The following is a 23,682-nucleotide window of genomic DNA, read 5'->3' as shown; positions in this document are numbered from 1 at the left end:
CCAATCCATTGCGCTCGCACGTGCTTGTGGAATGGTTCGCACACTTCACTGTGATCCAAGGAGGAGACCAGGGTTTTATCGCCTGGTGTTGATCAGTGAACAAATCAAACGTGGGACTTTTGATGCGATGTCACCATCAGTAATTGAAACAAATATGCGTCTCACCTTTTGTGTGCCTGTGCTTCTGTCGTGTGTTCATGTGTGTTTTAGTGGGGAGCAGCGGTGCAAAGGTTAGCGCACTGCACTATGAATATGCCGCGTTGAGTTAGATCTCCAACCACTACTAATTTCAGTGGAAAGTCCTGCCCCCTCGGTCTACTTCGCCTTTAACTTCTCTTTCATTAAAATATTCCACCTGGTAAATCCCTTGAGGTGGAACATTTCCAAGGGTGTCCAGGTGTTCCGAAATGCGTACCTGGCGAGTTGCTGCACATAGTGTCAGCCACACCACCCCAGGGGCCTCGTTCACTGCACTTGCCCCAACAGTTTCCCACCTCCGGGCAGCAAGATACCGGGGTTAGCCACCTTTTTATTTTTTTACAGGGGAGCACCTAACAGACTGCAAAAAATTAACCCGTAAAAACAAAGTTTTTCACTATAAATCCTTTATATGCGTGGTGGCTAGAGTCCTCTCGTCCTCTGGCTTGAGATGGCTGCCACCTATGGGTCAGATGATTGCCTGCCACCATTAAGCAATTGGTAATTAAATATATTTTTTTTTCCCTAAAAAGTGTAACATTTTGGGAAAATTTTTTCACGAAAATACATTGTCACGCACAACGAGTCTGTGTGCAAAATGTCAGCTCGATTGGATTACGGGAAGTGGGTTAAAAAACGACCGAAAGATTTGCACGGTCGTAAGCGCGCAAGCAAGCAAGCAAGTGAACTTAATATAAAGGATTTAAAAACAAATTCCATTATGGATTCTAGTCGACCGATTGAGCCAGATAATCGTCCCTGCTCGATCTGCGTATTAATCCTGCACATACGTGCATGCGCTCTCCCGCCGCCCCAGGGCGTGACGTTCCGCGTGGAGAGCAGCGAGCTGGTGATCGCGCGCATCCTGCGGGGCGGCATGATCGACCAGCAGGGCCTCCTGCACGTTGGCGACGTTATCCGTGAGGTCAACGGCCGCGACGTCACCAATGACCCCGCGGGGCTGCAGCGCTTCCTGCGCGAGGCCACGGGCAGCGTCGTGCTCAAGATCCTGCCCAGCTACACACGCTCGTCACCCCCCGCACAGGTACCGCCGGTCGCTGCGCGGGGCCCACCCTGGACAGGCGCAGGTGGGCAGGGCTCACCTGCCCAGGGCAGCCCTGGACAGGCGGACAGATGAACAGCGCCCGCCTGTTCGGGTCTGCCCCTGGACAGGTGGACATGACCCACCTGCCCAGGGCATCTCTGGACAGGTGGACATGACCCACCTGCCCAGGGCATCTCTGGACAGGTGGATATGGCTTGCCTGTCCGGGGCTGCCCTGGATAGGTAAACAGGGCCAGCCTGTCCAGGGCAGCCCAGCAGATGCATGGCTTCAGACCTCTGTCATTTCCCACCATCAGCACATGGCGACGAGCTACGTTAAACCCTGCTTTGTGGACATTCCTTGCAAATGAGACTTGGATGTGTGTAAGTGTGTGAGCTCTCATGGCGTTAAAATGGTCATCTATATATCTACCTAGCTACCTTGCTGTATATATGCCTGACTTCCTACCTTGTTGCCAACCTACTTGCCGACATACTTATTAATCCATCTGCCTACCTACGTATGCAGCCTATTAACCCATCGTCTGCAAAGCTAGGATAGAAAATAAGACAAAGGTGCATCGATGCAACGTCTCGCTCACGCCGCTGCAAGGTCTCCACGAGATCAAGCGCTAGAGAGCCCCTCTAGATGTCGAGGGTACTGTGGCCTACTCTTCCATTCTGGCTGGATGTCTTAGAATAGCTACAAAGCTAGGTGTGTCTGGGTTAATAACTAAATGAATGTAACAGTTCATTTGTGTATATAAAATTGCATCTATATGCTGTCAGTTTTCACTGTGTGTATGTGTGTATGAGGAGGTTGATTATACATTTTAAGAATACTTTTCATGTATATATATATATTTTTATATTTGATTAATATAAATGTTCAGTTCAATTATTTTGAGTAATTTTCTCTTTATACCAGTCACTTTTCTTTTATTTATTTTCAGGTAAAATGAGAATATAACATCAATGACAAAAGCTATTACATTTTTCTGACTAATTTAGCCCTGAATGTAATCTTGGTTAGTGCAGCGTCCTGCTGATTAACACATCTGATAACATTAAAATTATCTGACAACTCACGAGTCAAACACTGGATTTTAATGCTGTTATAATAATTGCATTATAGAAAAAAATAACCTTGAATGGGAGAAAAGCTGAAGTGAACTTAAAAAATGCATATCAGCCATATAAATGTGTAATGCGCCATTGCTAAGCACCGATGCATACACTTGGTACAATGCTTTTACAGGTCAAAGTGTTCCCATGATCAAATGAGCATTTGGCATTTTAATGATCTTCTTGGTTCTTTCGGTAAAGTCACGTAGAAGGGAAGTAATAAAATAATAAAAATAAAACATAATAAAACAAATATTTTTATTATTTTATTACTTCCCTTCTACGTGACTTTACCGAAAGAACCAAGAAGATGAATCCCTGCAGTCACGAAAGCTTTAAATCGAAATTTTAATGATCTTCGACGATATTATTCTCACATTCGTACGACGGAGACCTGTCTCTCCGTAAGGTAACTACTGTTGACTTCTTACACTGTGATACTGTAGTCAAATGTATTGACCCTGGAATCTTGATAGATCGAGTTGACCCCTGACTCATATCTTTCTGAATCAAGTATCTGCCACAGTGTTACCCAGCTGGATACCATCCTACAAGGCCCGTGTATTTATTTTAACGTTTCATTGGAAGTGCAAGTTAAAGGCCATGATGGCCACGGTTGGCAGAGGCCTAACAAGTCTCTAAAGATCACAAACATATGGATGTGCCTCTTGTGCAATTGTCAGGGCTTACACGAGCCAGCGAAAGACCAGTCTCCAGCAGTGTCCCAAGAGACAGCCTGCTCGAGGTTACGTTCACCTGCACAGCGGGGCATTCAGACTTCATCGTGAGAGCAAAACCCCTCCAAAGAAAAATCAGCTGCCGTGGCCAGCGTGACATTGGCTGGATGCAACTGATGGCCTAAAGAACAACATCTTTCTTCCTTCAGCCTCCCACAGGCCTTCAGGCTGACATTCAGTGTTCAATTTCTGCACCGTCCTGCCCATGACTTGTGTGTTTTAATGTGGGCGTGGGAAATCCAAGGGCAATCTCAAGCCAGCTTTGGCTTATGCCCTGTTCTGCTGCTCTGCTGCTCTGCTCTTTACTGCATATTGCACGACATATATCATGTGAATTGCTCAGCAGAGGCGTATGCATTGCCCTGTCCTGGGCGCACTGGTCAGGATATTCAGCACATATCGCGATCCTTTGTCAAAGTAATTACCGTTCTTTGAATGCAAATGCGGAGGTCCGTTCCTTGTAGGTTATTTACATCTCTTGGCCCTGAGCCCCAGGTTAGTGGATGCCAGTCGAAGTTTTCAGACGAGACAGATGGTAAAGTGGTGTCATGTGACACTGTCATGGCACATCAGATTAGTGCAGCCACAGGACCTTGCAATAAAAATTGTGAAGCCAATTTATGAAAACTTTAATTGCCAAACTTTCCCTCTTGCCGTGATTCGATACGGTTGGAATTTGTAGTTTTACTATTTGAAAAAAGTGCTTACTGAAGGCTATTTAGTTGAAATTTCATTTTGTTGGGATTTAAAGAGTTCCCCTTCATAGAATTCATGAAAAGTGTGTATAAACAGAAAAATTGGTAACATTATATAAGAGATCGGATGTATATAGGTACACATATATGAACTTGCACTTTAAATTGCACACAATTTTTCTCCACCACCTCGCGGCATCCACTCTGACCTTAGCATGAGTGTGCATTGCTCTTTCAGATGTGCTTCTGCGGCCATCTGGAATACTCTTCCTTCAAAAATTAGGAAGCTACTGGAGCTATGCACTTTTACATCTAGATTGAAAACTCATTTCTTTAGAACTGCTTTTTTTGTTCAGTTTATTGTCTTTCTCCCACACCTCCGATTACCGTGATTGGCTACGTACGGTGTGAAATAAGTTCAACATACATACATTAAAAGATGACTAATGCTATGCATGTTTACCATATTCCAGGCATGTAAGCCATTTTGCCCCCTCACAACTGAATGAATTGTCACGATTCATGGTCATGATTCAATCCAGAATTAATCTTTGTGGCAAATATATCACCGTCGGTCACAGCAGGGGCAATTTGAACCAATTACATGCGACGCGTATGAGTTGAAAATAATACATTCGTACGTACCCCATTCAGTGTAATTACCTGTCGGCAAAAGAATCACTTTCAGTCGCATGAATTGAAGTGTCATCGCATGCCAATGGTGTTCAGGTATTATGGCAATTTAATGCAACGATCCCACCTCGTGCTTGGCCGCTCTTTTAAACAAATACTGTACTGTGGAGGCTGTTTGCATTTTGACTGCTTGTGTTGTGGTTATTGCAAACATGATGCCTTGTATAAAGGTGTCAGTTTTGTACCAGTTTAAAGGGTAAAAACCTACTACTATATTTTGCCACTGGTTAAGGAGGTCTCATAGTGTAAATGCTTACCCCGAGCTCTCAATGTTCTGATAGTGCACTGTCTTTGAGTTGTATGCCTTTTGGCGTCATCTGGTCCAACACCAATGGAGACTAGGCTCTAAAGAAAGCTGTCTCGGGTGTGGACCAATCAACTTCAATGACAGTGCATATCATTATCATCATCAGAGTTGCTTCTTTTTGTTTGCATTTTGACTACTCAAACAGTCTTGTTACATGTGAAAGAAACAACACATTTTAATTCATGTGACAGCCTTTTACAGGGCCCAGTCCCTCGATGGAGTGAGTTGATTAATTTACAGCGCTTAGGCGTGAATGGCTGAAGGCGAGTTATCGTTGAGACATTAAGGAAGCTTGCTACATGAAACAGCAATCAGTGCTTGTTAATATAATTATAAAAATCATGACCCATTCGCCTCTCCTGTTGTATGTATACACAGTGCTCGCAGGATGCTCTTTTACCATTAAGAACTGACCATTTGTTTGCTGTGTAAAATCGTTGTATTTCCTGAACTTAAACTAATGCACGCATTTAATGTTACAATCTAACGACTTATTGATTTAATATGGATTCTTACGTGCATGGTAAACATATTTTACTGGTATGATTGTTTTAAATGTATGCACATGATTTGTGGTAGTTTATCATACCACGGTGGGGTTGAATCTTTGCCAATTTGCTATCGAATAACGACAGAAAGACTGTCCCTATTTAAACTGTCTCCAAATTTCAACCACAAATGTACGAATTTTTTAAGGCACCACATTGTAAAATGCACTGTATTGTCAAAAATGGCATACTAATCATACCATTGCCCAAAATGCTCTACCAATACACATATAAGGCAATGTTAATAAAACAGTGATGAGGTTTGTAGGGTCTGACTAGCAAACCATGCTTTGTGTTGCAACAGTCTTTAAAGTGACAGGATGTTAAATCAAGGACTTTGATGAAGTGTTAAAGTTATTTTATTTCTTTCAATTTCTAAATAAAAATAACTTTAACCGTTCGGATAGCTAGCACCTTAGTACAGTGTGGAAACGAATTGTCAAATAATACATTACTTAAAAGCATGCCTACAAAGGGCAGCATACTTCAATAGGGACTACCGTTGGCAGGGCTATTTTAATACACACAATAGACAGGAAGGACAAGAGCAAAGGGCTCGCGTAATGCACATGCATCATGTACGTTGACTCAGTAATCCCCCCCCCCCTACATTGTGCAAGACCGCAGAAGCGTGGTCAACACATCTACGACTCTATAGAAGGAACAAAACAGTAAGACTACTCCACAAATCTGGCTGTCGCCTGATGAAGCTAGTTGTAATTACTGGCGAAACGTCGTACTGAGACTGTAAATGTCGTGGCTTGGCTCTCCAACACACCGGTTAGTGCTGTAATAGTGACGAGTTGGTACGTTCTGTTTACGTGACAACCCTTACTAGTTGGCTGTGTCGGGTGGTGGCAGGTTTTAATGACACATTTATATGTTTACGCGATCTAACCCAAAAAACCTCTATTGTGGATGATATTGGTCGCGAAAACCTGCGTGTTAAACTGTAGGAAAGGTAATCAGTGTCTTGGCTGAAATTCAACCAAAGCTCAATTAAAAAAAAGTTGTCTGGTCAAACTACTACTCCTTGGATAATTCCCCAAAAAGTTGACTATTCCCTTGGGTTAACTGTACATCCATGGCATACAGATATTTGATTCCCATGTAACAGACTGGACATATTTAGGCATTGACCTATTTTTATCTTGATGAGCATTTTATGCCCATTGCGTATTCTCAATGTTCAAATATATATACCCATGTATTTTACTCCCAGGTACCCATTACGAAAGGGTTGTCACGTGGTTCTAAATAAAGAAAGCCATTAATTTTCCAAAGTGCACCATCTGCTATGTCCCATTGCGGACAAACCTCTGTTCCAGTCCCACATAGCACACTCTCACCTCCTTCAAAAGAACAAGATTGGTAGCGATCCTTTTATAGAAGGCCATTCCGAATCAATTCTCTTTTTCCAATTGAGAACAGATTTTACACTTTGGTGCTTTAGGCTTTGCAATTTCACATCACCAAATTTGTTTAAAAATGTGTGCCAGCAGCAACAGCCACAACAAAAGTATGCATGGTATACTTTCACCAAAAAAAACTGCTTCGAACTTCAAAAGGGAATTGGATTTAACAAAAGTGTCACCTGAAGTATTTGGACATCACTCTATAATTTGAAAGCTCTCCAGATGTCATGAGTCCTACAAAGAGAACCCAGCTGTTCATTTTGAGTTTTAGTCAAAACCCTGTAGATGGTAATTAGAGTTCTTAATGCTTTGTAATACTGGCACATATACAAGCTGAGCTGTCATTTGCACATTTTTCAACGTCATTTCAACGAATCCCAAAGTCAACTGTGAATTGCCCCACATATTTATGGAAGAGAATGAATGAGTGTCGTGCACAATGATTTAGACCTTTTTATTTTTCAAATCAAAATTTCACATCTTGACAAAGCTGGCATATGAAGACAAATGCATTTGCGGATCGAGGTTTTTTTTCAGGGACCATCTATTATGGCTACGATTTTAGAATTGAGGATCAGGCCCCATTAATTTGCCAAGCCTCTCCACAGTTTTACAACGTTCATAAAGTGTCCATTTCTTAAGTCGAAAATTATTGTCGCACTGCACAAAAGGTAAGAATTAAAACATTCCACAACATCACCTACACCTACACTCTGCTTAATTTGATTACACGTTTAATATCTTGCCTGTCTTTTCTTGTGTCTGCTCTGAAAATAGTTTTTGGTTGTGCTTGCTGAGAAAAGAAAACTATTATTCTTTAGATATTAAATCCCTTGTTTGGTATGAAAACACAATTTTTTTTATTAATGTGTAAAGTGGCTCTGAAGGATATGACCACGTGATGGCTAACTTTATAATTGGTGTAAAAAAATTATATTGGTGCTAACCATTGTATTATTTGGGGATTTATTTTCTCTCAAGAAAATGTTCCTTTTATCGTAATAGATTTTGCTTGGTGTAAAACACGAATTATTCATGTGTTTGTACATGCATTATATTTATTTTAAATTAACTGTGTTGTATAATGCAGTTTTTCAGGTAGAGTTGCTCAGCTAACATTAAGGCCCTTGAACCACAACAAGTGAGAGATTATTTAAGTTATAGCTTCCAGCAACAAGCCATGAAGATGTACAAGGAGTACGAATAAAGTATCCAACTTCTGAATGAGTACAAACTACGCAACAACCTCTTAATGGGTGACTTCAATGTAAACAACGGTGAAGGTCCAGAGACGAATTATTGGTCAAATATGCCAGAGGAGCGTGGAATAATACAAGACATCCACGAGAGTTTCCAGCCAGCAGAGACATGAAGATAATGACAATCTTTTTTTGTTAGAGGATGTGAAGGAGCCAAATTTGAGAAATGAGGAGTGAGCCTAACTTCCTATTGACAAACCCCAGAATTCCAGAGATACCTCCGTCCTCAGAACATTCAACACGGGAAGTGCTTTTGGAGGCTGGAGACTTCAACATAGTCAAAGACAGGGCAAAGGTCATCACTGCCATGAATAAAACAGTTGGCATCAACGATCTGGTCAGGAGGAGGTATGGAAATTTAGACACGGTCGCACAGCAACATCTTTGACAAATGATATCTGAACCTGGCCCGGGCCCTCTTGTCATCAACTTGCACTGACCATTGTGGCAAAACAATCCCCGTGACCAACACAGTTTTGGTGAAGGCTTCATCTAACATTGCATTGACAAGGGGCTTTACGTCATTATTATTATGCAATGCATGTTTTATATGAATGGTTGTCAAAGAGTGTTGAGAATGAGATATATTTTTTTTAAAGCCACCAACAGTGGTATGATCACTCTTTGGTTCTTTCGGTAAAGTCACGTGACTTTACCGAAAGAACCAAAGAGTCATTCCTGCAGTCACGAAAGCTTCTAATCTAGTGGTATGATTCAATTTAATCAGTGTCGTTGCCATGGTGGTCATCAGTTCGATCTCCTGGCATGGGGGTTGAAGCAATGGGAAAGTTTATGAACCCCCATGCCCCCTCCCACATCTAGAGGGGATCTCGAGAGAGCATCCTTCAGCAAAGGGCCTTCCGCCAACAGTGGCGTGAGCAAAAAATGTCAGCGCTGCTCCTTTACCCTTTCACAGTTTTAAGTTGATCAAAGATAAATGCTTTGTAAATAAACGTAAGCCTACACGCTTTAAAAAAAACAGGTCCTGTTTTCCAAACCTTTACGATTGCCTGTTTTGAAACAGGTGTTGAAAGTGGTATTGGTAAATATATAAATCACGCGAACGTCGAGTATTTCCGTCGTGAGTGACACCCAGGGTATTAGGCGATCCAATGAAGGAAACCTGCCTTGAGGCCCACGGCGGTGAATGTTGTCGATCGCCGGGTGGCTGCTGGTGGTGGGGGTGTTGGGGGGCCATTTCTCTCAGGTGCTGTCACCGGACGAGAAACATGGCCCCACCATTAGGAACACGAGGGCAAGAAGGGGCGAGCGTGGAATGATCGCCATTCGTCTTTCCTTTGCTGTGAAAAAGTTGAAAACCCCGGCTCAAGTAAGCCATGCGCTGTTGTTGACCAATTTCTCTGACAAAAACCTGGAGGGACAGACTGAGAGGCTGGTGGCCCATTCCGTGAAGCGATAATGCATCATATTTATGCTGCCATCCATTGTATGTTTGCAGTGGCTCCACACAAGAGAAGGGTTCTTTCCACCAGTACCACGACTGGCCTGAGATGTGCGCTGCCACTTTGTCCACAGTGCCCAGCTCCACGTTAATGTATATATGTTTGCAGCCTCAAATTAGAACAGGTTCATTGTGGAAAACGTTTAATCCAGTGGCGAGATGTTATCTCCCTCACCTGGTATACAGGAGGTCATTGGTTCGATCCCGACTCTGACTATTCCTGTATGTTTGGAGTTTGAATGTTCTCCCTGTGGTCACGTGGATTTTTCTCCGGGTCCTCCACATTTAGAAACATGCGTTGAGAGTATTTTGCTGCTATTCATTTCGACGTGATAAGCCACTTGGTTGAGCTATCATTTGTGGTCGCTTCTGAAAAAGAGCTACATAGCTCATTGGGCCTTACCTGGTAAAATAAAAAAATCTTTTAAAAGTAATCGTAGAATAATGTCTTGCATTTTCAGTTTTACAATCTCATCATCATCAGCCATGGTCGATCATTTGCTCGACAAAGGCCTCAGTCAAGCCACCAACATTTCTGACGACACTGCAAGATAATAATTTACCCAGAACCTACACACAAGCCATGTAATTGCTCAATTTTCTCCGTGGAAGTACTTTGGGATCCGTTACGTTCCGGGGCTGCCATTTTTGACATTATTCTTGACCGTCGGCCATCATCCCGTCCAGCATTTTCTCCCCATGGCCAATCCGACGTGCTAGAAGGCAAGAACGCTTGGAGAAAACCTCTCATGTATAAGTAGACAACATAAAGAATACTGCAGGCAAGTTGGTCGCCTTATTGATATATTGTCATCTGCTGACAAACTTGTCACGTAGCTGCTTGAGTGTTTCAATTACGATAATGTCTCTACCAACCCACAAAACTCACCTCCAAAGGGCTGGGTTGTATGCCTCTGCCACCATGCCTAGCTACAAGGTTAATGGCATAATCTAGCAGTGGGTCACAGAGCTCCCCAAATCCTTGCGCACAACTGGGAGTCCGCTGATGCAGGCACAGAACACGGTGTGCTCTTACCTGCAAATGATGCCGCTTTGCATAGAAGTCATCACCTGTTCCTACTATCCTTTTCAACTGCTTCGCCTTTTGTATATATGAATGTATGTTGAACTTCTTTTGCACCCTACATAGCCAACCGTGCTAATCGGAGGTACGGGAAAGGACAACAAACTAAATACAAAAAAGCAGTTCTAAATCCAGTGGCTTCCTAATATCGGAATGAAGAGCATCCCACATGGCAGCAGAAGCGCATCTTAAAGCGCGCGATGCAGTAACCGTCTTCGTTCGATGGCTAGCAAAAGGCCACTACTGCGAGGATGACTGACGTTCGCGTGATGGTTTGTGTTCCTTGACGAGATTATTCACCCTGAAGTGAACGTCCATCCGTTAATGGGGCACATCACCGAGTTCCCGGTCAACTTGATTGCATGGGCGGCAGGAGCTCTCTGAAGCGCGCCAACATTCGGTCGGGCGTGACACTGGATGTTCCTGTAATCACATAGTGGCAGTAAGCAGACGTGATGGGACAGCCTGTCCACTGCGATGTTGGCAGGCGGCGGCAAGGAGGGGCCCATCTGCCACAACATTGACGTTCCTTTCAGGGTTGCGTTGGACTTTTTACATTTTCATCCGTCTGAAGGGGGAGGTGAACCGGGCAGTTCGTGAAGAAAAAGCAGCGACTGAAATGCCTTCCATGAATTATAACCTGTTACACGTGGTACTAATGCAATATGTATAGTAATCATAATAATACAGCAGCAATAACATAATATATGAAGCTATACTTGGAAATTTTAAATCATACATACTGTTAAAAATGTAAAGGTTCAGCCCTGCAATTACTTGTTTACACCATTGCTGGTGGAAGGGCCTCCATAAGAGGGAGCTCAATAGAGCCCCTTTGGAAGGTATTTGAGGCTGTTCCTCCAAGTTTGCCAGACGTCTTGGAAGACGTGGGAATAGGCACATTTTTTACCCCACCACGCTTGACATGCCGACCTACCAAATGTCGTGTCCCCATTCAATTTGCTCGGGGGGGGTTTAAAAAAGAAACTTGGCCATTCATTGAACTGCTGCACCGGAAGTTTGACTCGAACTGGCAACCTCTAGATTACAAATTCAGTGTACTAACCATCTCACCATGGCAGCAATTCCGTACACACATGCATAGTACATAAAGTAATTGATATGGAATTTCATTGCTGGATTAGGGCTGGCTCCCAATTGACATTAGTGCCAGAACAATGTTGGCGTGAGAAAGGGAACACTCTGACTCTGCGATCACATGTATATGGCAAAAAAAACATAACTTTCTAAATAGATATTCACTATGATTCTAAAAACACTCTCCGTTAGTTCATGTGGAGCAGCACGAGTTTAAGTCAACGTGCTGAAAAATATGCATTACTCCTCAGCAGCATGGCCAGAGATTTGCTTGGGAATTTTATAAGAGGACATTTATTGCATTTAGCACAGCAACGACTTCACATCTTCTGTTTTGTCTATCACAATCTGGAGAGCTTGTGTTGGTGAAGCAGATCATGCGAGAATAACCCATTAACTGATTGCTTCGGAATGACCTCATCTCACGTAATTATCACGGACATCAATCAATATGCTTTAAGCACAAATGGATATCTATTGTTTTATTAAGAAAACTAGATCACTCGAGTCTCAGGTTAAATAACGTCATGCAATATGTGTGACTTTGCTCTGACCTTTGACCATGGAGGTAGAGTAGCAGTGAAGCCGTGAAGCCCGTGGTAGAGCAGTATAGCGACCAGATTCACAATTAGAGGTGAGACATTCAAATCCTGATTGGGGATCGACTCAGTCCTTCTCTTCTCTCAGGTCGATAAAATTAGTATCGCTTTGTAGGAAAGTCAACAGTAGTTGTTCTCCGAAGAGACTCGCCCCTCGCCAAAGTAATGTGGAATTTCCACCACTGGCTTAAGGATGTGAACAGGAGATGGACGTTGCCCAATGCATCATTGAGCAGGAAGCAACTTTGACTTTGACTCTTGGCTTCATGAATTGCATTGCTAAATAGCTAAAAAGTACATTTTCTATAATGTCATATGTATATTGCATAGATGGATATATGTAAATGGTTGTATTTTCTGGCAGTGTTAACTATTGTAGTATGTATCTGTTTTCGGTTTGTGTTCATTTGTATACATAATCTCCCATCGCATGATCCTGTGCAAGCTGAAAAAGTCACATGCCCTTTGAGGTCTCACCTACTAAAACATAAAGCTTTTATCACATACCAGTGTATTTTATCGCTGAAATAATTGCATGCGTAAATCAACGCAGTTCTGTTGGTCGTTTCATTTTATGATCAATGGGAATACCGATGTGCCGCCGACTTGAATCATTCAGTGGGAGAAGCACTCTTCACATAGTGAATGTGTTTTGCTTAGCCAAAATTGTAATTGTAAGCACAAAAAAAAAACCTTAAACACGATGTTACTCTCGCATAGGCATAACACGTGATAAGTTATGCCGCACGCGTTCCCACAGCAGCCCCTTCACTGATTAACCACCCATCTGTGCCTCCCTGTTGAGCGGAAATAACGTCGTGGCTGTGCTTAAATGTTTAATTTGCATTAATAATGCATGTCATTTGCTTGGTGGCGTGGCGGTCCAACATGTTGCGTTAACCCGACCCCTGAATTAAGTGTGTTTGGAAGGTGTTTGTGAAGTGCTACTTCGACTACAACCCGGAGGATGACCAGCTGATCCCGTGCAAGGAGGCAGGCATGCGGTTCAACCGCGGGGACATCCTGCAGATCGTGAGCCAAGAGGACCCAGACTGGTGGCAGGTAAAAGTGCCACTGCGCAGATATTGACGATGGTCCGGATGATGTGCTTTACTTACGCAGAAGAAGCCCCGATCAGCATGCCGCATTGAGATCAAACCAGTTGGGCACTATGGTTAAGTGGGCCCTGTTCACAAATTGAAGGTCGCAGGCTTAAATCTTGATTGGGTGCTGACAAGTAGGGTACCCTTATTGCGCCAGTAACATTACCAAACTTGACTGGCCCCTGCCATGAAAAAAATTTAATTCCTGATTGGGGTTTGACCAAGTTGCTTAACACTTAACTTGCCTGATGACTAGACTGGCCCCTGCAATAGGAATGTGGAATTTGCACCACTGGTTCCGTACTCAAGAAGTTTGCGCTGCTCCACACTTATTTGACCGTGGACTTTTTTGTTAGCAAGTATTCCTTTTTGAGTCATTTTTGTGTGTTGTCCAGAAATTTAGAGATGGGGTTTCTGTGTTACCATCTCAGAGAGCGTGACACCCAACTTGCTTTGTTATCACCTTGTCAGAAGATGGCAATAGAGCAACTCGTTTTCTGACCTATCTGTCGATATTCGTGTTTGTCTTATCATATACATCGGGCGTCTATAGGTATTGTCATTTCCTCCCAGGTGTAAAAATATTCATTCAGCCGGTCCCCATACATCTCAGTGCCAGACGCTCATGCAAACGAAACTTGAGACTCGATGTGGGTTCCTGGATGAATAGAATGAATATTTGGTGCAACAGGCACACCCTGGATGTTACCGGGCATCCATGGAAATCTGAGAGCAGATGCTCAGAGCTGAACTTTCCATGCTTCACAAACCCTTCCATACTCTAGTGTCTGCCTTGATGCAAATGCCAGCTGTTGGGCTCATAAATGATTAACGGTGAATGTGGGTGGTAGCCGTCGGACATATTCTGCTTTTCTCCTTGCCAAGGAATGGCATTAACTCTTCATCGTTAGACTTAATGTCAAGAAGAAATTCACCTAATATTTCTAGAGTTTTGTAAAAGATACGAATTTCAGAAATACACAATTCAATCCTTATCTCTAAACCGCAATAAGAGTGGTTCTAGAAGTAATACCAGAGGCCAAGCCTGGTTGGAGCCATCCCTGTTAATCAACACTCGAGACACAAATTGGGTGGTCACATACACATGTGTGTGCATTGAACTGCCAGGAGATGGTGGTGTGGAAAATGGGTTCATTCACCTGTGTGTGCGAACTACGTTGTCGTATCTCTTCGTGCGTGTGTGCGGTGACGAGGCCGAGTGGCTCACTGCAAAGGTTCACGGTTCGAATCCAGCGGTCGCCCTGGTTACCACTGCGGGTGTACTGACCGTAGTGATAATACTACCCGCCGTCTGCGTCGCTCGCAGAGGATGTTAAAGATCGCGTGGCAATAATTCGCAACAAGAGGCCATTTCACTCCCATCGTTCGTTTTTTTGTTCTTGTTGCACTGTTTGTTGTTGTTGTAACTTGCTGATCTGGTCTCTACTGGACATCTGTCAAAAATAACTTAGTAGTTAATCGGATTCCTCCAGATTAAATAAAGATGCTGATTTTTTTTAACGATCCGAAAATTTAAAAAATTACGTCGTAAATTGCTCAATTGGAATATGTATTGCAACAATCGCCCAATTACTGTACTGTGAAACCTTGGCAGGACGCTTCTGAAAAAGAGTGATGAGGATTTCTGAACACCATCGTTGTTTTTCCCACAAAGCCCTGCGTAGCAAGGGAATGGACAGACATCCCAACCTCCTGAAAAAGTATTGAAACTCAGAGAGGTTTTTTCAACATTTTTTTATGGGTTTTCTTGAAAAATGTTGTAGGTAAACCCATGGCAGTGGCATGATAAGTGCATGGTAGACATTAAATGGTCAATATCCGAATCAGCTGCGGTCTCCTCTTGCCCCATTGAAATGTCAAAAGTATTTCTTCGAGGCTCAAAGGAGATCTCGAGTCACTGTGATTGTTGTGAAATTTTCTAAAGAGGGTGCACGAAGCAGCATATGTATTGTACACCGGTTCATGATTCATAAAAGAAGGTTACAACGAGTAATATATGTTTTACCGCGAGAGGAGAAAAAAAAACTCGTGAAACTATTTTCATGAAATCAAAATGTAATGTAAAAACAACAGGGGTCTTATGCATATGATTGATTTAACAAAATATTTCATTGGCAACTTAAGTGCGGTTGATTCCACGCGATAGCGCACACAATTCTGCGACTTAGGGGTCGGCGTAGAGCCAACAACGGAAGAACAAGTTTGTTTTTTCTTGGTTTTTTCGGTAAAGTCACGTAGAAGGGAAGTAATAAAATAATAAAAATAAAACATAATATTTTTATTTTTATTATTTTTTTATTATTATTTTATTGCTTCCCTTCTACGTGACTTTACCGAAAAAACCAAGAAGATGAATCCCTGCAGTCACGAAAGCTTTAAATCAAAAGAAGAACAAGTTTGTGCATAGTTTACAAGCGGATTCACATCACCCATAATTTACCGTAGCCACGGCGCTTTGGGCAGCAGGGTGTGGCTCGCACGCTGCCGCTGCTGCTGCCAGGGTGTGAGGCACATCCTGCTGTCCCCACACCCTGCTTCCCAACGACAGAAGTGTGCACTGCCTGCGTATTGAACTTCATTCGCACCGGACGTAGCCAACCGTGCTAATCGGAGATGTGGGGCAAGGACGATAAACTAAAGACACGCAAAAAAACTAAACACTGCACGCATGTTTTGGATGCAACAACACTGAGCTGAGACATTTCAAGAACCTAACCCAGTGATTCATTCTTTCAGCCCAATAGACAACAGTCCAAACAATGTCTAGCTTTAATATAATAATCTCAGAAATCTAATTGAGATCAAATATAAATATAGATTGTATATTGCACGCAATGACTGGTCTCAGTGCACCAATCCATGTTGCTGTCTGGCCTGAAAAAAGCTTTAAATTCAAGTCCAAAGTATCCTGATCTCAAACCCAATTACAGATCCTCACATGAACCTCTCTTGATGCGGAAACTGTATCAAATGAGTGCCAAACTTTGAAGGCAACATCCCATCTGCTGGCTTTTTGTAAGTGTCATTCTGTGTGATGTGGTTGGTTTTTTTTTCTTTCTTTCTCCATGTGTAAAGTGCCTGGGGAGTGACTCACAATTGCTACATTTTCTCTACACTGAAAAACCAAAGCCTCTTCTATATTCGGTTTCTATATTCGGAAACAATGAGACATGTGCTGTGCACAACGACTGATGGTATTGGAGAGGCCCTCATGCAGTTCGTTTCGAAAGATGTCGAGTTATGGGACAAAGGAAGAAGCGATTGAAAGTACCTTTATTCTGTTTCTGAGGCCAAGGAACGGTTCAAGTACGTGTAAACATATGTCCATGATGTGCTTTTTGATATCAAGTAGTCACCGGATAACAAAGACAAAGATTCCCTGTGTAGCCTTCACAGACTGTTGGGGCAAGTGCTGTTAGCAAGCACCTCGGAAGCCCGGCATGGCACACGAGGGGGTAGGTGGCCAGCACCACGCCCGGCCGCCTTTGTCTCCCCAGTGGCGATGTTTTCACACTGCACCAGGTACTCATTTGAGCTTAGGTCGACCTAGGGGAGGCCAAGGAACGGTTCAAATAATTGTCACTGGTGGTGGCCGTGAGTGGGAATTGAACCCGGGTCACTGTAGCGCAGCGTGATAACCGCTAAACTCCCGCTCCTCAATCACGTATGCCTACTATATCAGTGACACCGACACTATACAGTAATTAACTTCACGTTGTGTAGCATTCGATTAGTTATCAGTCACCCTGCAATTACTTGGGACGTTTCGACACGTGGCGAGTATCACGCCTTGTGTTTTTCATGGTCATACATACACTTATACAGACGTCTTTGACTGGAATAAAATATATATATTTAAAGAGATGAATGAACCACAAAGACCGGTTTGGAAAGGTAGTTTTCACGTGGACTTTTTTTAAAGTTAATACTTGTCCGAATTTAATTCTGGATAATTAAATATGACCTCCTCAATAGCAATGAATGACAATCATTTTCTCTCTGCCGTACATGTCCCTTTGGGGGAGAGGTAACGTTGTGTTTGGTGCACCACACCATGCACCAGGCGACCCGAGTTTGATTCCGAACCACGGTTAACATCAGTGGTGACTGCTATCTGAGCCAATCCTGGGACTCCCTTCATCAGCCCACACTGACCAGCGTGGTGACCAGGTCATATCATCCCCACGATCACCACAGTGTGACCAGGCTTTTATCCAGTAACGCATTGTAGTCAGTCTACGGCCTTTATTACAGAACTGTAAAGAGATTAATGTTTTCCAGCACTATCTCTTCTAATAAGGAAAACTCTGAACCGCCTTTTGACTTTCTGAGTGCCATTCAAAACGAATAGTACCTGGTAAAAACGAACGAACGTTGCTGGGTTGTCTTGTCTGCTTTGTATTTCATTTGGAGTATGTGTTGTGGCTGGTGGTGCAGTGCAAACAAGCACATTGTGTTGCCCTGGCTTGCAATATAGAACCAATTAATGGGAATCCTGGGATGCGATCTCCGCTCTTTGCATTCCTGTCCGTCAGGTCAAAAGTAAGAAATGAGGTCCAATTAAATTTCGATTTAAAGCTTTCGTGACTGCAGGGATTCATCTTCTTGGTTCTTTCGGTAAAGTCACGTAGAAGGGAAGTAATAAAATAATAAAAACAAAACATAATAAAATAATTCTCACGATGTTTCGGCCACAACGCAAGCAGCCGTCCTCAGGTGAAGAATGCCATTATTATGTTTTGTTTTTATTATTTTATTACTTCCCCTCTACGTGACTTTACCGAAAGAACCAAGAAGAAGAGGTCCAATGAAGTCTCTGGGAAACGTTTCCATCGTTCACCAGCTTCACAGCTCCATTCGTCCTTGTAGAACCCTTGCTGCAATCCAAAGCGTCCTCGGTCTTCCCACATTTCTCGTTCGTTGTGCAGTGATACGCATCACCGTGTGTGGTGTCCTTTCTCCTGCTAGCTTTCTTGATGTGTGTGTTCAAATCATCGCAGTCGTCTTTCCAGATTCTTCTGTTGTGGCATTATTTATTTACCTCGCCATTGCCTTACCACTTTTTCTCTTCAGTCTTCAAACTCTCATCATTCCTCCTCACGAACTCATTTACACAATTTTTTAATTGTCAGCTTTATTCTTAGTCTATAATTGTTGATCTGTATCATGGTATTGGCATGATAATTGTCTCATTTACTCTCAGTTTTAGTTTTTTGTCTCATCAAATTGTCTTTGACCTTCTAAATCTTGTCGCGTTTTCTAAAAGCAGCAGCTAGTCTGATTATTTCATGTTATGTAATCTCCACAATGTCCACTCTTTGATACATATTTATATTTCTACGTATTCTAGCTGCTCCTCTCAAATGTTGATCTTTACCTCTTCCTCTTATCTTCCATTATATATATACCAGTGTTTATCTTCATTCCCAATGTTCTGCTTTCCCCATATACCTTATCGATTATTCTCCGTAGGTCCTCATCGAATGGTTGAGTCAATATCATCCGCAAGGTTATTACAGGGTAATCGGTTATTTACCATCATCCCGTTCGGCATGACTTCCCCTGTGTCATCGCCCAATGCTCAAGTCGCCAATGCTTCAAGTGACGAAAATCTAACAAACCTGGCCAACAGCGTGCATCTTCCTTGTCTCACTCCAGCCTGTCTCGAGCTCCTCTCAGATATGAGGGGGGTGGGCGAGGGAGGAGGGGGGGGGGCTGTTGTGTGGGGGCCCCCCATAATGGTGAGTCACCACTGAGGAGAGTGGACTGGGCGTGCCAAAGGGGCATTTTGTGATGCAGGGCTCACCCCTAGCTTCCTCTTAAGCAACGGCCCTGGCCTCAATTGTGGTTGTTTAGTTACTGCAGCTACATACTATTAACATTGCTTCCCTTTGTTAATGCTACCCCCATTCCCCATCCCTTTGATGCTGCTAATCCTGCATAATGTACGGGCATAATATGACTTTGAAACCCCCCGCCCACCTCCTACGCATTTCCAAAAAATATGATAAATACCTCTTGATATGCAAATTATTTTGTCAAGGCGCTCTTCTTCCCCCCTCCAACCCAGCTTAAATATACGCTCCAAGCTTGGTGGTGTTTCATTCTTCACCTGAGGACGGCTGCTTGCGTTGTAGCCAAAACGTCGTGAGAATTATTTTATTATGTTTTATTTTTATTATTTTATTACTTCCCTTCTACGTGACTTTACCGAAAGAACCAAGAAGAAAAATAATTAAGTTGAAAAAAACACGAAGAGGCCCAGGATCGGCGGGACCTGGACCGTTGTTTTTTTTTACGAAATATAGAATTGTTACGCGAGACGAGTGTTTGTAGAAAATGTCAGCTCGTTGAGCTTCGCGGATATTAAGCGTCAAAGTTGTGAAAGAATATAAACAGACAACAGGGAAAGTTCAATAAAAGGTGTGTAAATACCCCAGAACCATTCTGTCACCTTCTTCTGTCTTCTCACAGCATTCGTAGATCTGCTATAAGTGTTTATCTATCTGCTTGATCGGTTGCTTGGAGATGCCATGCATTTTCAAACCCCCGTCATGTTCATTTCCGAACATTATTGTTGCAGGTTCGGTTGGGCCCAGTGTACTTCTCTGACATCAGTTTGATCCCAACACAGCTCATCAGTTCTACTGTATCCTGGTCGCAAACCCGACCTGTTCCTCACGTCCGCGAACCACTTCATTCCCCTCTGCAATGTTTTGTGGGAATGCTATTTCAGGGGCACTCATTGAACATATTCCTCTGAAATTCTTGCAGATGTTTTCGTCTCTTTGCTTGCACATCATGTTGGTGCTATTATCGTTTTCCCCCATTTGCTGAGCGTGCTTGCTTTCTAAATCGTATTCGATAGCTTGTGCATTGCTACTACATTGTGTCTCTTGCCTGCCCGCAATGGTAATGTTGTCATTTCCTGGTGCCCGTTTCATTTCCAAACTTTATATTGAGATCTGTACTACTTCTAATAACGCCAGCATCTGCCGTCCTTCGTGAGTGCTGGTAAGCTCCTCCAGGGTTCCGTTTCATTCACTGGGTTCTACACAATCTACGGCTCTTCCCAAACAATATAGCCACAGCCAGTGCCGGATTAAGCTCGTGTGGGGCCTGTAGCATACATTATAAAGGGGCCCTAAATAAGCAAATGAAACACATAAATATTAAAACACAAATGTTTAACTTGCATAGTAAAGTTATTGTATTTTTTTATTTGCTATGCAGACAGATAATACGGCAAATCGCTAACCTTAAACACCCAGTCGTTCATAAAAGTTGAAGGCAGTATAGTACTATAATAATAGAGCAAGTGCAGAATCACTGAACCTGAATTGATAGCTTCAAAGCATTTAGCGCGGGGCCCTTGAAAGTGTGGGGCCCGCAGCTACTACATACGTAGCTACTTTTGCTACTAGGCTAATCCGTCACTGGCTACTGCTCATTCTTTGTTCGACTGCTTTCCCTATTCTCGTTGTTTACCGCACAGCCATCTTAAACTCAAGTGTGCCTCTCAGCTCTCCGAGCGAGCAGGTGTTTAATTAAGGGCTATCATGCTCGCGACGGTAAGTGTGATAATCATCTGCGTGTGGTAATGTCTGCCGCTGAGTGGAAAAACCACGTATCTCGAAAAGCTTTTGAACTTATTTACTCGGTGCCTTGTCCAGACTTGGCAAGTGATCCCAAAATAGAACATTGCAAATCTGATTAAGCACATTTCACCTTTATTGCATGCACATGCAATAAAAGAGAGTTGGTGTAATCTATTTTCCCCCAAGTTTGTTCTTGGGCATAACATAATTATTGTGTGGCTCGCCAAAAGCAATGCAATTTGCTATACGAATGGAAAGTCCACCATACATTATTCTTCATTCACGCCTAGATCTACACTCCAATGCATCTCTCTGAGTTATAAATAAGTGTGTGTGTGTATGTACAGATACGCTCATACACACACTTCCATTATTGACTGAGGTTACTTGTAAGTTATACAGTATCACCAGTCTGGTTTGGTGGCTCAATTGATAGAGCGCTTCACTCGCGATCAGAAGCTGAGTTCTAATTATGCCAATCATCCTTAATCTCTCAATAATACAAGTGAAAGCTCGTGGGACATCGACATTTGTCATCCTTTGGAGAAACTGATCTCCCCTGTGAGAGTGTGCCATGTTCGCTGTTGGCTTAAGGGCCCATGTTGGATACGAGCATCCACGCCACTTCCTGGAATGAGTGAGGAGACACTTTGTTTTTTTGACATTCACGAGTAAAGCAAGCACGAGCGCTACCTGGAATCCAGTGCACTGTGATCATAAGTGTGATATACGCTGGCATTAGTCACACGTATTAGAGACATTCATAATGTTCTGAGATATGAGACACTGCAAGTGATCATAGAATATCAATTTAAAATGTTAAGAATATTATACCTTCTAGATTTCACTTGAGACACTGCAAGTGATCATAGAATATCAATTTAAAATGTTAAGAATATTATACCTTCTAGATTTCACTTGATACAGATATCGTGCTGTGACGGTTCCACCTGAAGACGGAAGCTTGTGTTGCCTCCGAAACGTCGTGATTTTATTTTTATTTTACTTTAATTAATTTAAATTTTTTACCTACGTGACTTTACCGAAAAAACCTAAGAATATGAATATTATACCTATTTATTATATTTATTTATTATTACTATTGTTTACCCATGAAAACCTCACTAAGTCTCATTTGACTATTTTGTGGGAGGGTCCTACCTAGATTTTTGCAGTAAGGAGGCAATGATTGTGATTATTCCCAGTGTTATATCAGTGTACAATTTAACATGGTGTGGCTTCCATTCAAAATTCCCCAGAATTGCATTGATGGATTACTTTTGTGATGGATTCTAGAGTTTCTCTCGGGAATTCTACAACGGAATATTTGTGCAAGAGGTTGGGATTCTATTGCTATTCTATCAGGAACCTAGCTTAGCTAAGCTTTTGCCTATCTTACCCAAGCATAGCTAATTCCACCTGGTTAGAATTGTGACCGAGGTCTATTCCAGGTAGCCAGAATCTCCATTGAAATGCATTGCCGATGCCTAGTTTGTGGAAATTGATCTTACTCCACAATGAGTCTTGTCATGCCATTCAGGCAAACAGCTGAGGGCCCATCTTCTTGGTTCTTTCGGTAAAGTCACGTAGAATGGAAATAATAAAATAATAAAAATAAAACATTATTAAATAATTCTCACGACGTTTCGGCCACAACGCAAGCAGCCGAGACGTCGTGAGAATTATTTTATTATGTTTTATTTGTATTATTTTATTATTTCCACTCTACGTGACGTTACCGAAAGAACCGAGAAGATGAATCCCTGCAGTCACGAAAGCTTTAAATCGAAAAGCTGAGGGCCCGTGAGGAATTTGAGGCAGTATCAGAATCAGAAGTTAATTTCCCACAGAGTAAATCCCATTGAGCCAAGAGGCTCTATTTCAAGGGTGGCTCGGCGGGCAGACAACACCAGCCCACCGGTATCGACCAGAATCGCCAATAACATGTCTGGCATTGGCCTTGGCCACACGTTTGCACGTTTCAATGGTGAATTTACTCGACGTGTCACAGGCCCCAAGGGACCCCCATTCTTGCCTGAATGCCATGCCGCATGCAGTCAGGCCCCTTCACGAATCCACCGATCCAAGATCCCTAAAGGAATTATGTTTGATTCTAGGAATGAAATAGTGATTCCAGGTTAGATATTGTGAGATTCTCCAAGCTCCTATGGATAGCTTTGCAATTTGGGAACTCACTAAAAGGTACAAGGCTCTGCTCATAAAAAAAATGCGAGTACATATCTTTTTTTATATCTCATGCAGCCAAAGAAATACCTTCTTTATATTATTGGTCCAATAGCTGCCTGTGATTTATTCCAACTTCAGAAATCATATTTGTACTTCATGCCTAGTGAAACACAACGCAGTTATGTGCCTCAGAGAGCTGATATTCCTTTTTACGCAGGGAGATAACACTCTTTCAAGGGCATTGCATGTGTCTCATAAACAGGGCTTAATATCATCTCATTGCCTTTTATTTGAGCTTGAGAATGTGTGCGTGTGCATGTATACATATGTAAAGTTACTTTACCGAGGGATTTTAAAGAGAAATTGTCTTTCACAGTTCGATAACCTTGGCAAAATGTATCTTGATAAACAGCAGTTCATCATAATATTGCTACAGGGAGGGATGAACAAAACAGCAAAATAAATAATTAAATTGTGTGCATCGCGCTCAGCTGCACTTGTGCATATGA

At 42.6% G+C, this 23,682-nt stretch overlaps 1 protein-coding gene across 3 annotated transcripts in view; it reads left to right on the top strand.

The window, feature by feature from the left end:
• LOC144934595 (protein PALS2-like) overlaps positions 1-23,682 on the top strand; it is a 221,460-nt gene that overhangs the window by 155,102 nt on the left and 42,676 nt on the right. For 2 of the 3 annotated variants that reach the window (XM_078860574.1, XM_078860577.1), the window contains exons 5-6: positions 1,016-1,243; positions 13,183-13,326. In XM_078860574.1, the coding sequence (XP_078716700.1) occupies positions 1,016-1,243; positions 13,183-13,326 (372 nt within the window). The remainder of the gene's footprint in view (positions 1-1,015; positions 1,244-13,182; positions 13,327-23,682) is intronic. The other variant, XM_078860576.1, reaches the window with a different exon arrangement.

This window comes from Lampetra fluviatilis, chromosome 10, assembly GCF_964198595.1.
Source record: "Lampetra fluviatilis chromosome 10, kcLamFluv1.1, whole genome shotgun sequence".
Taxonomy (NCBI): Eukaryota; Metazoa; Chordata; class Hyperoartia; order Petromyzontiformes; family Petromyzontidae; genus Lampetra; species Lampetra fluviatilis.
This window is presented reverse-complemented; position numbering and strand designations above follow the sequence as displayed.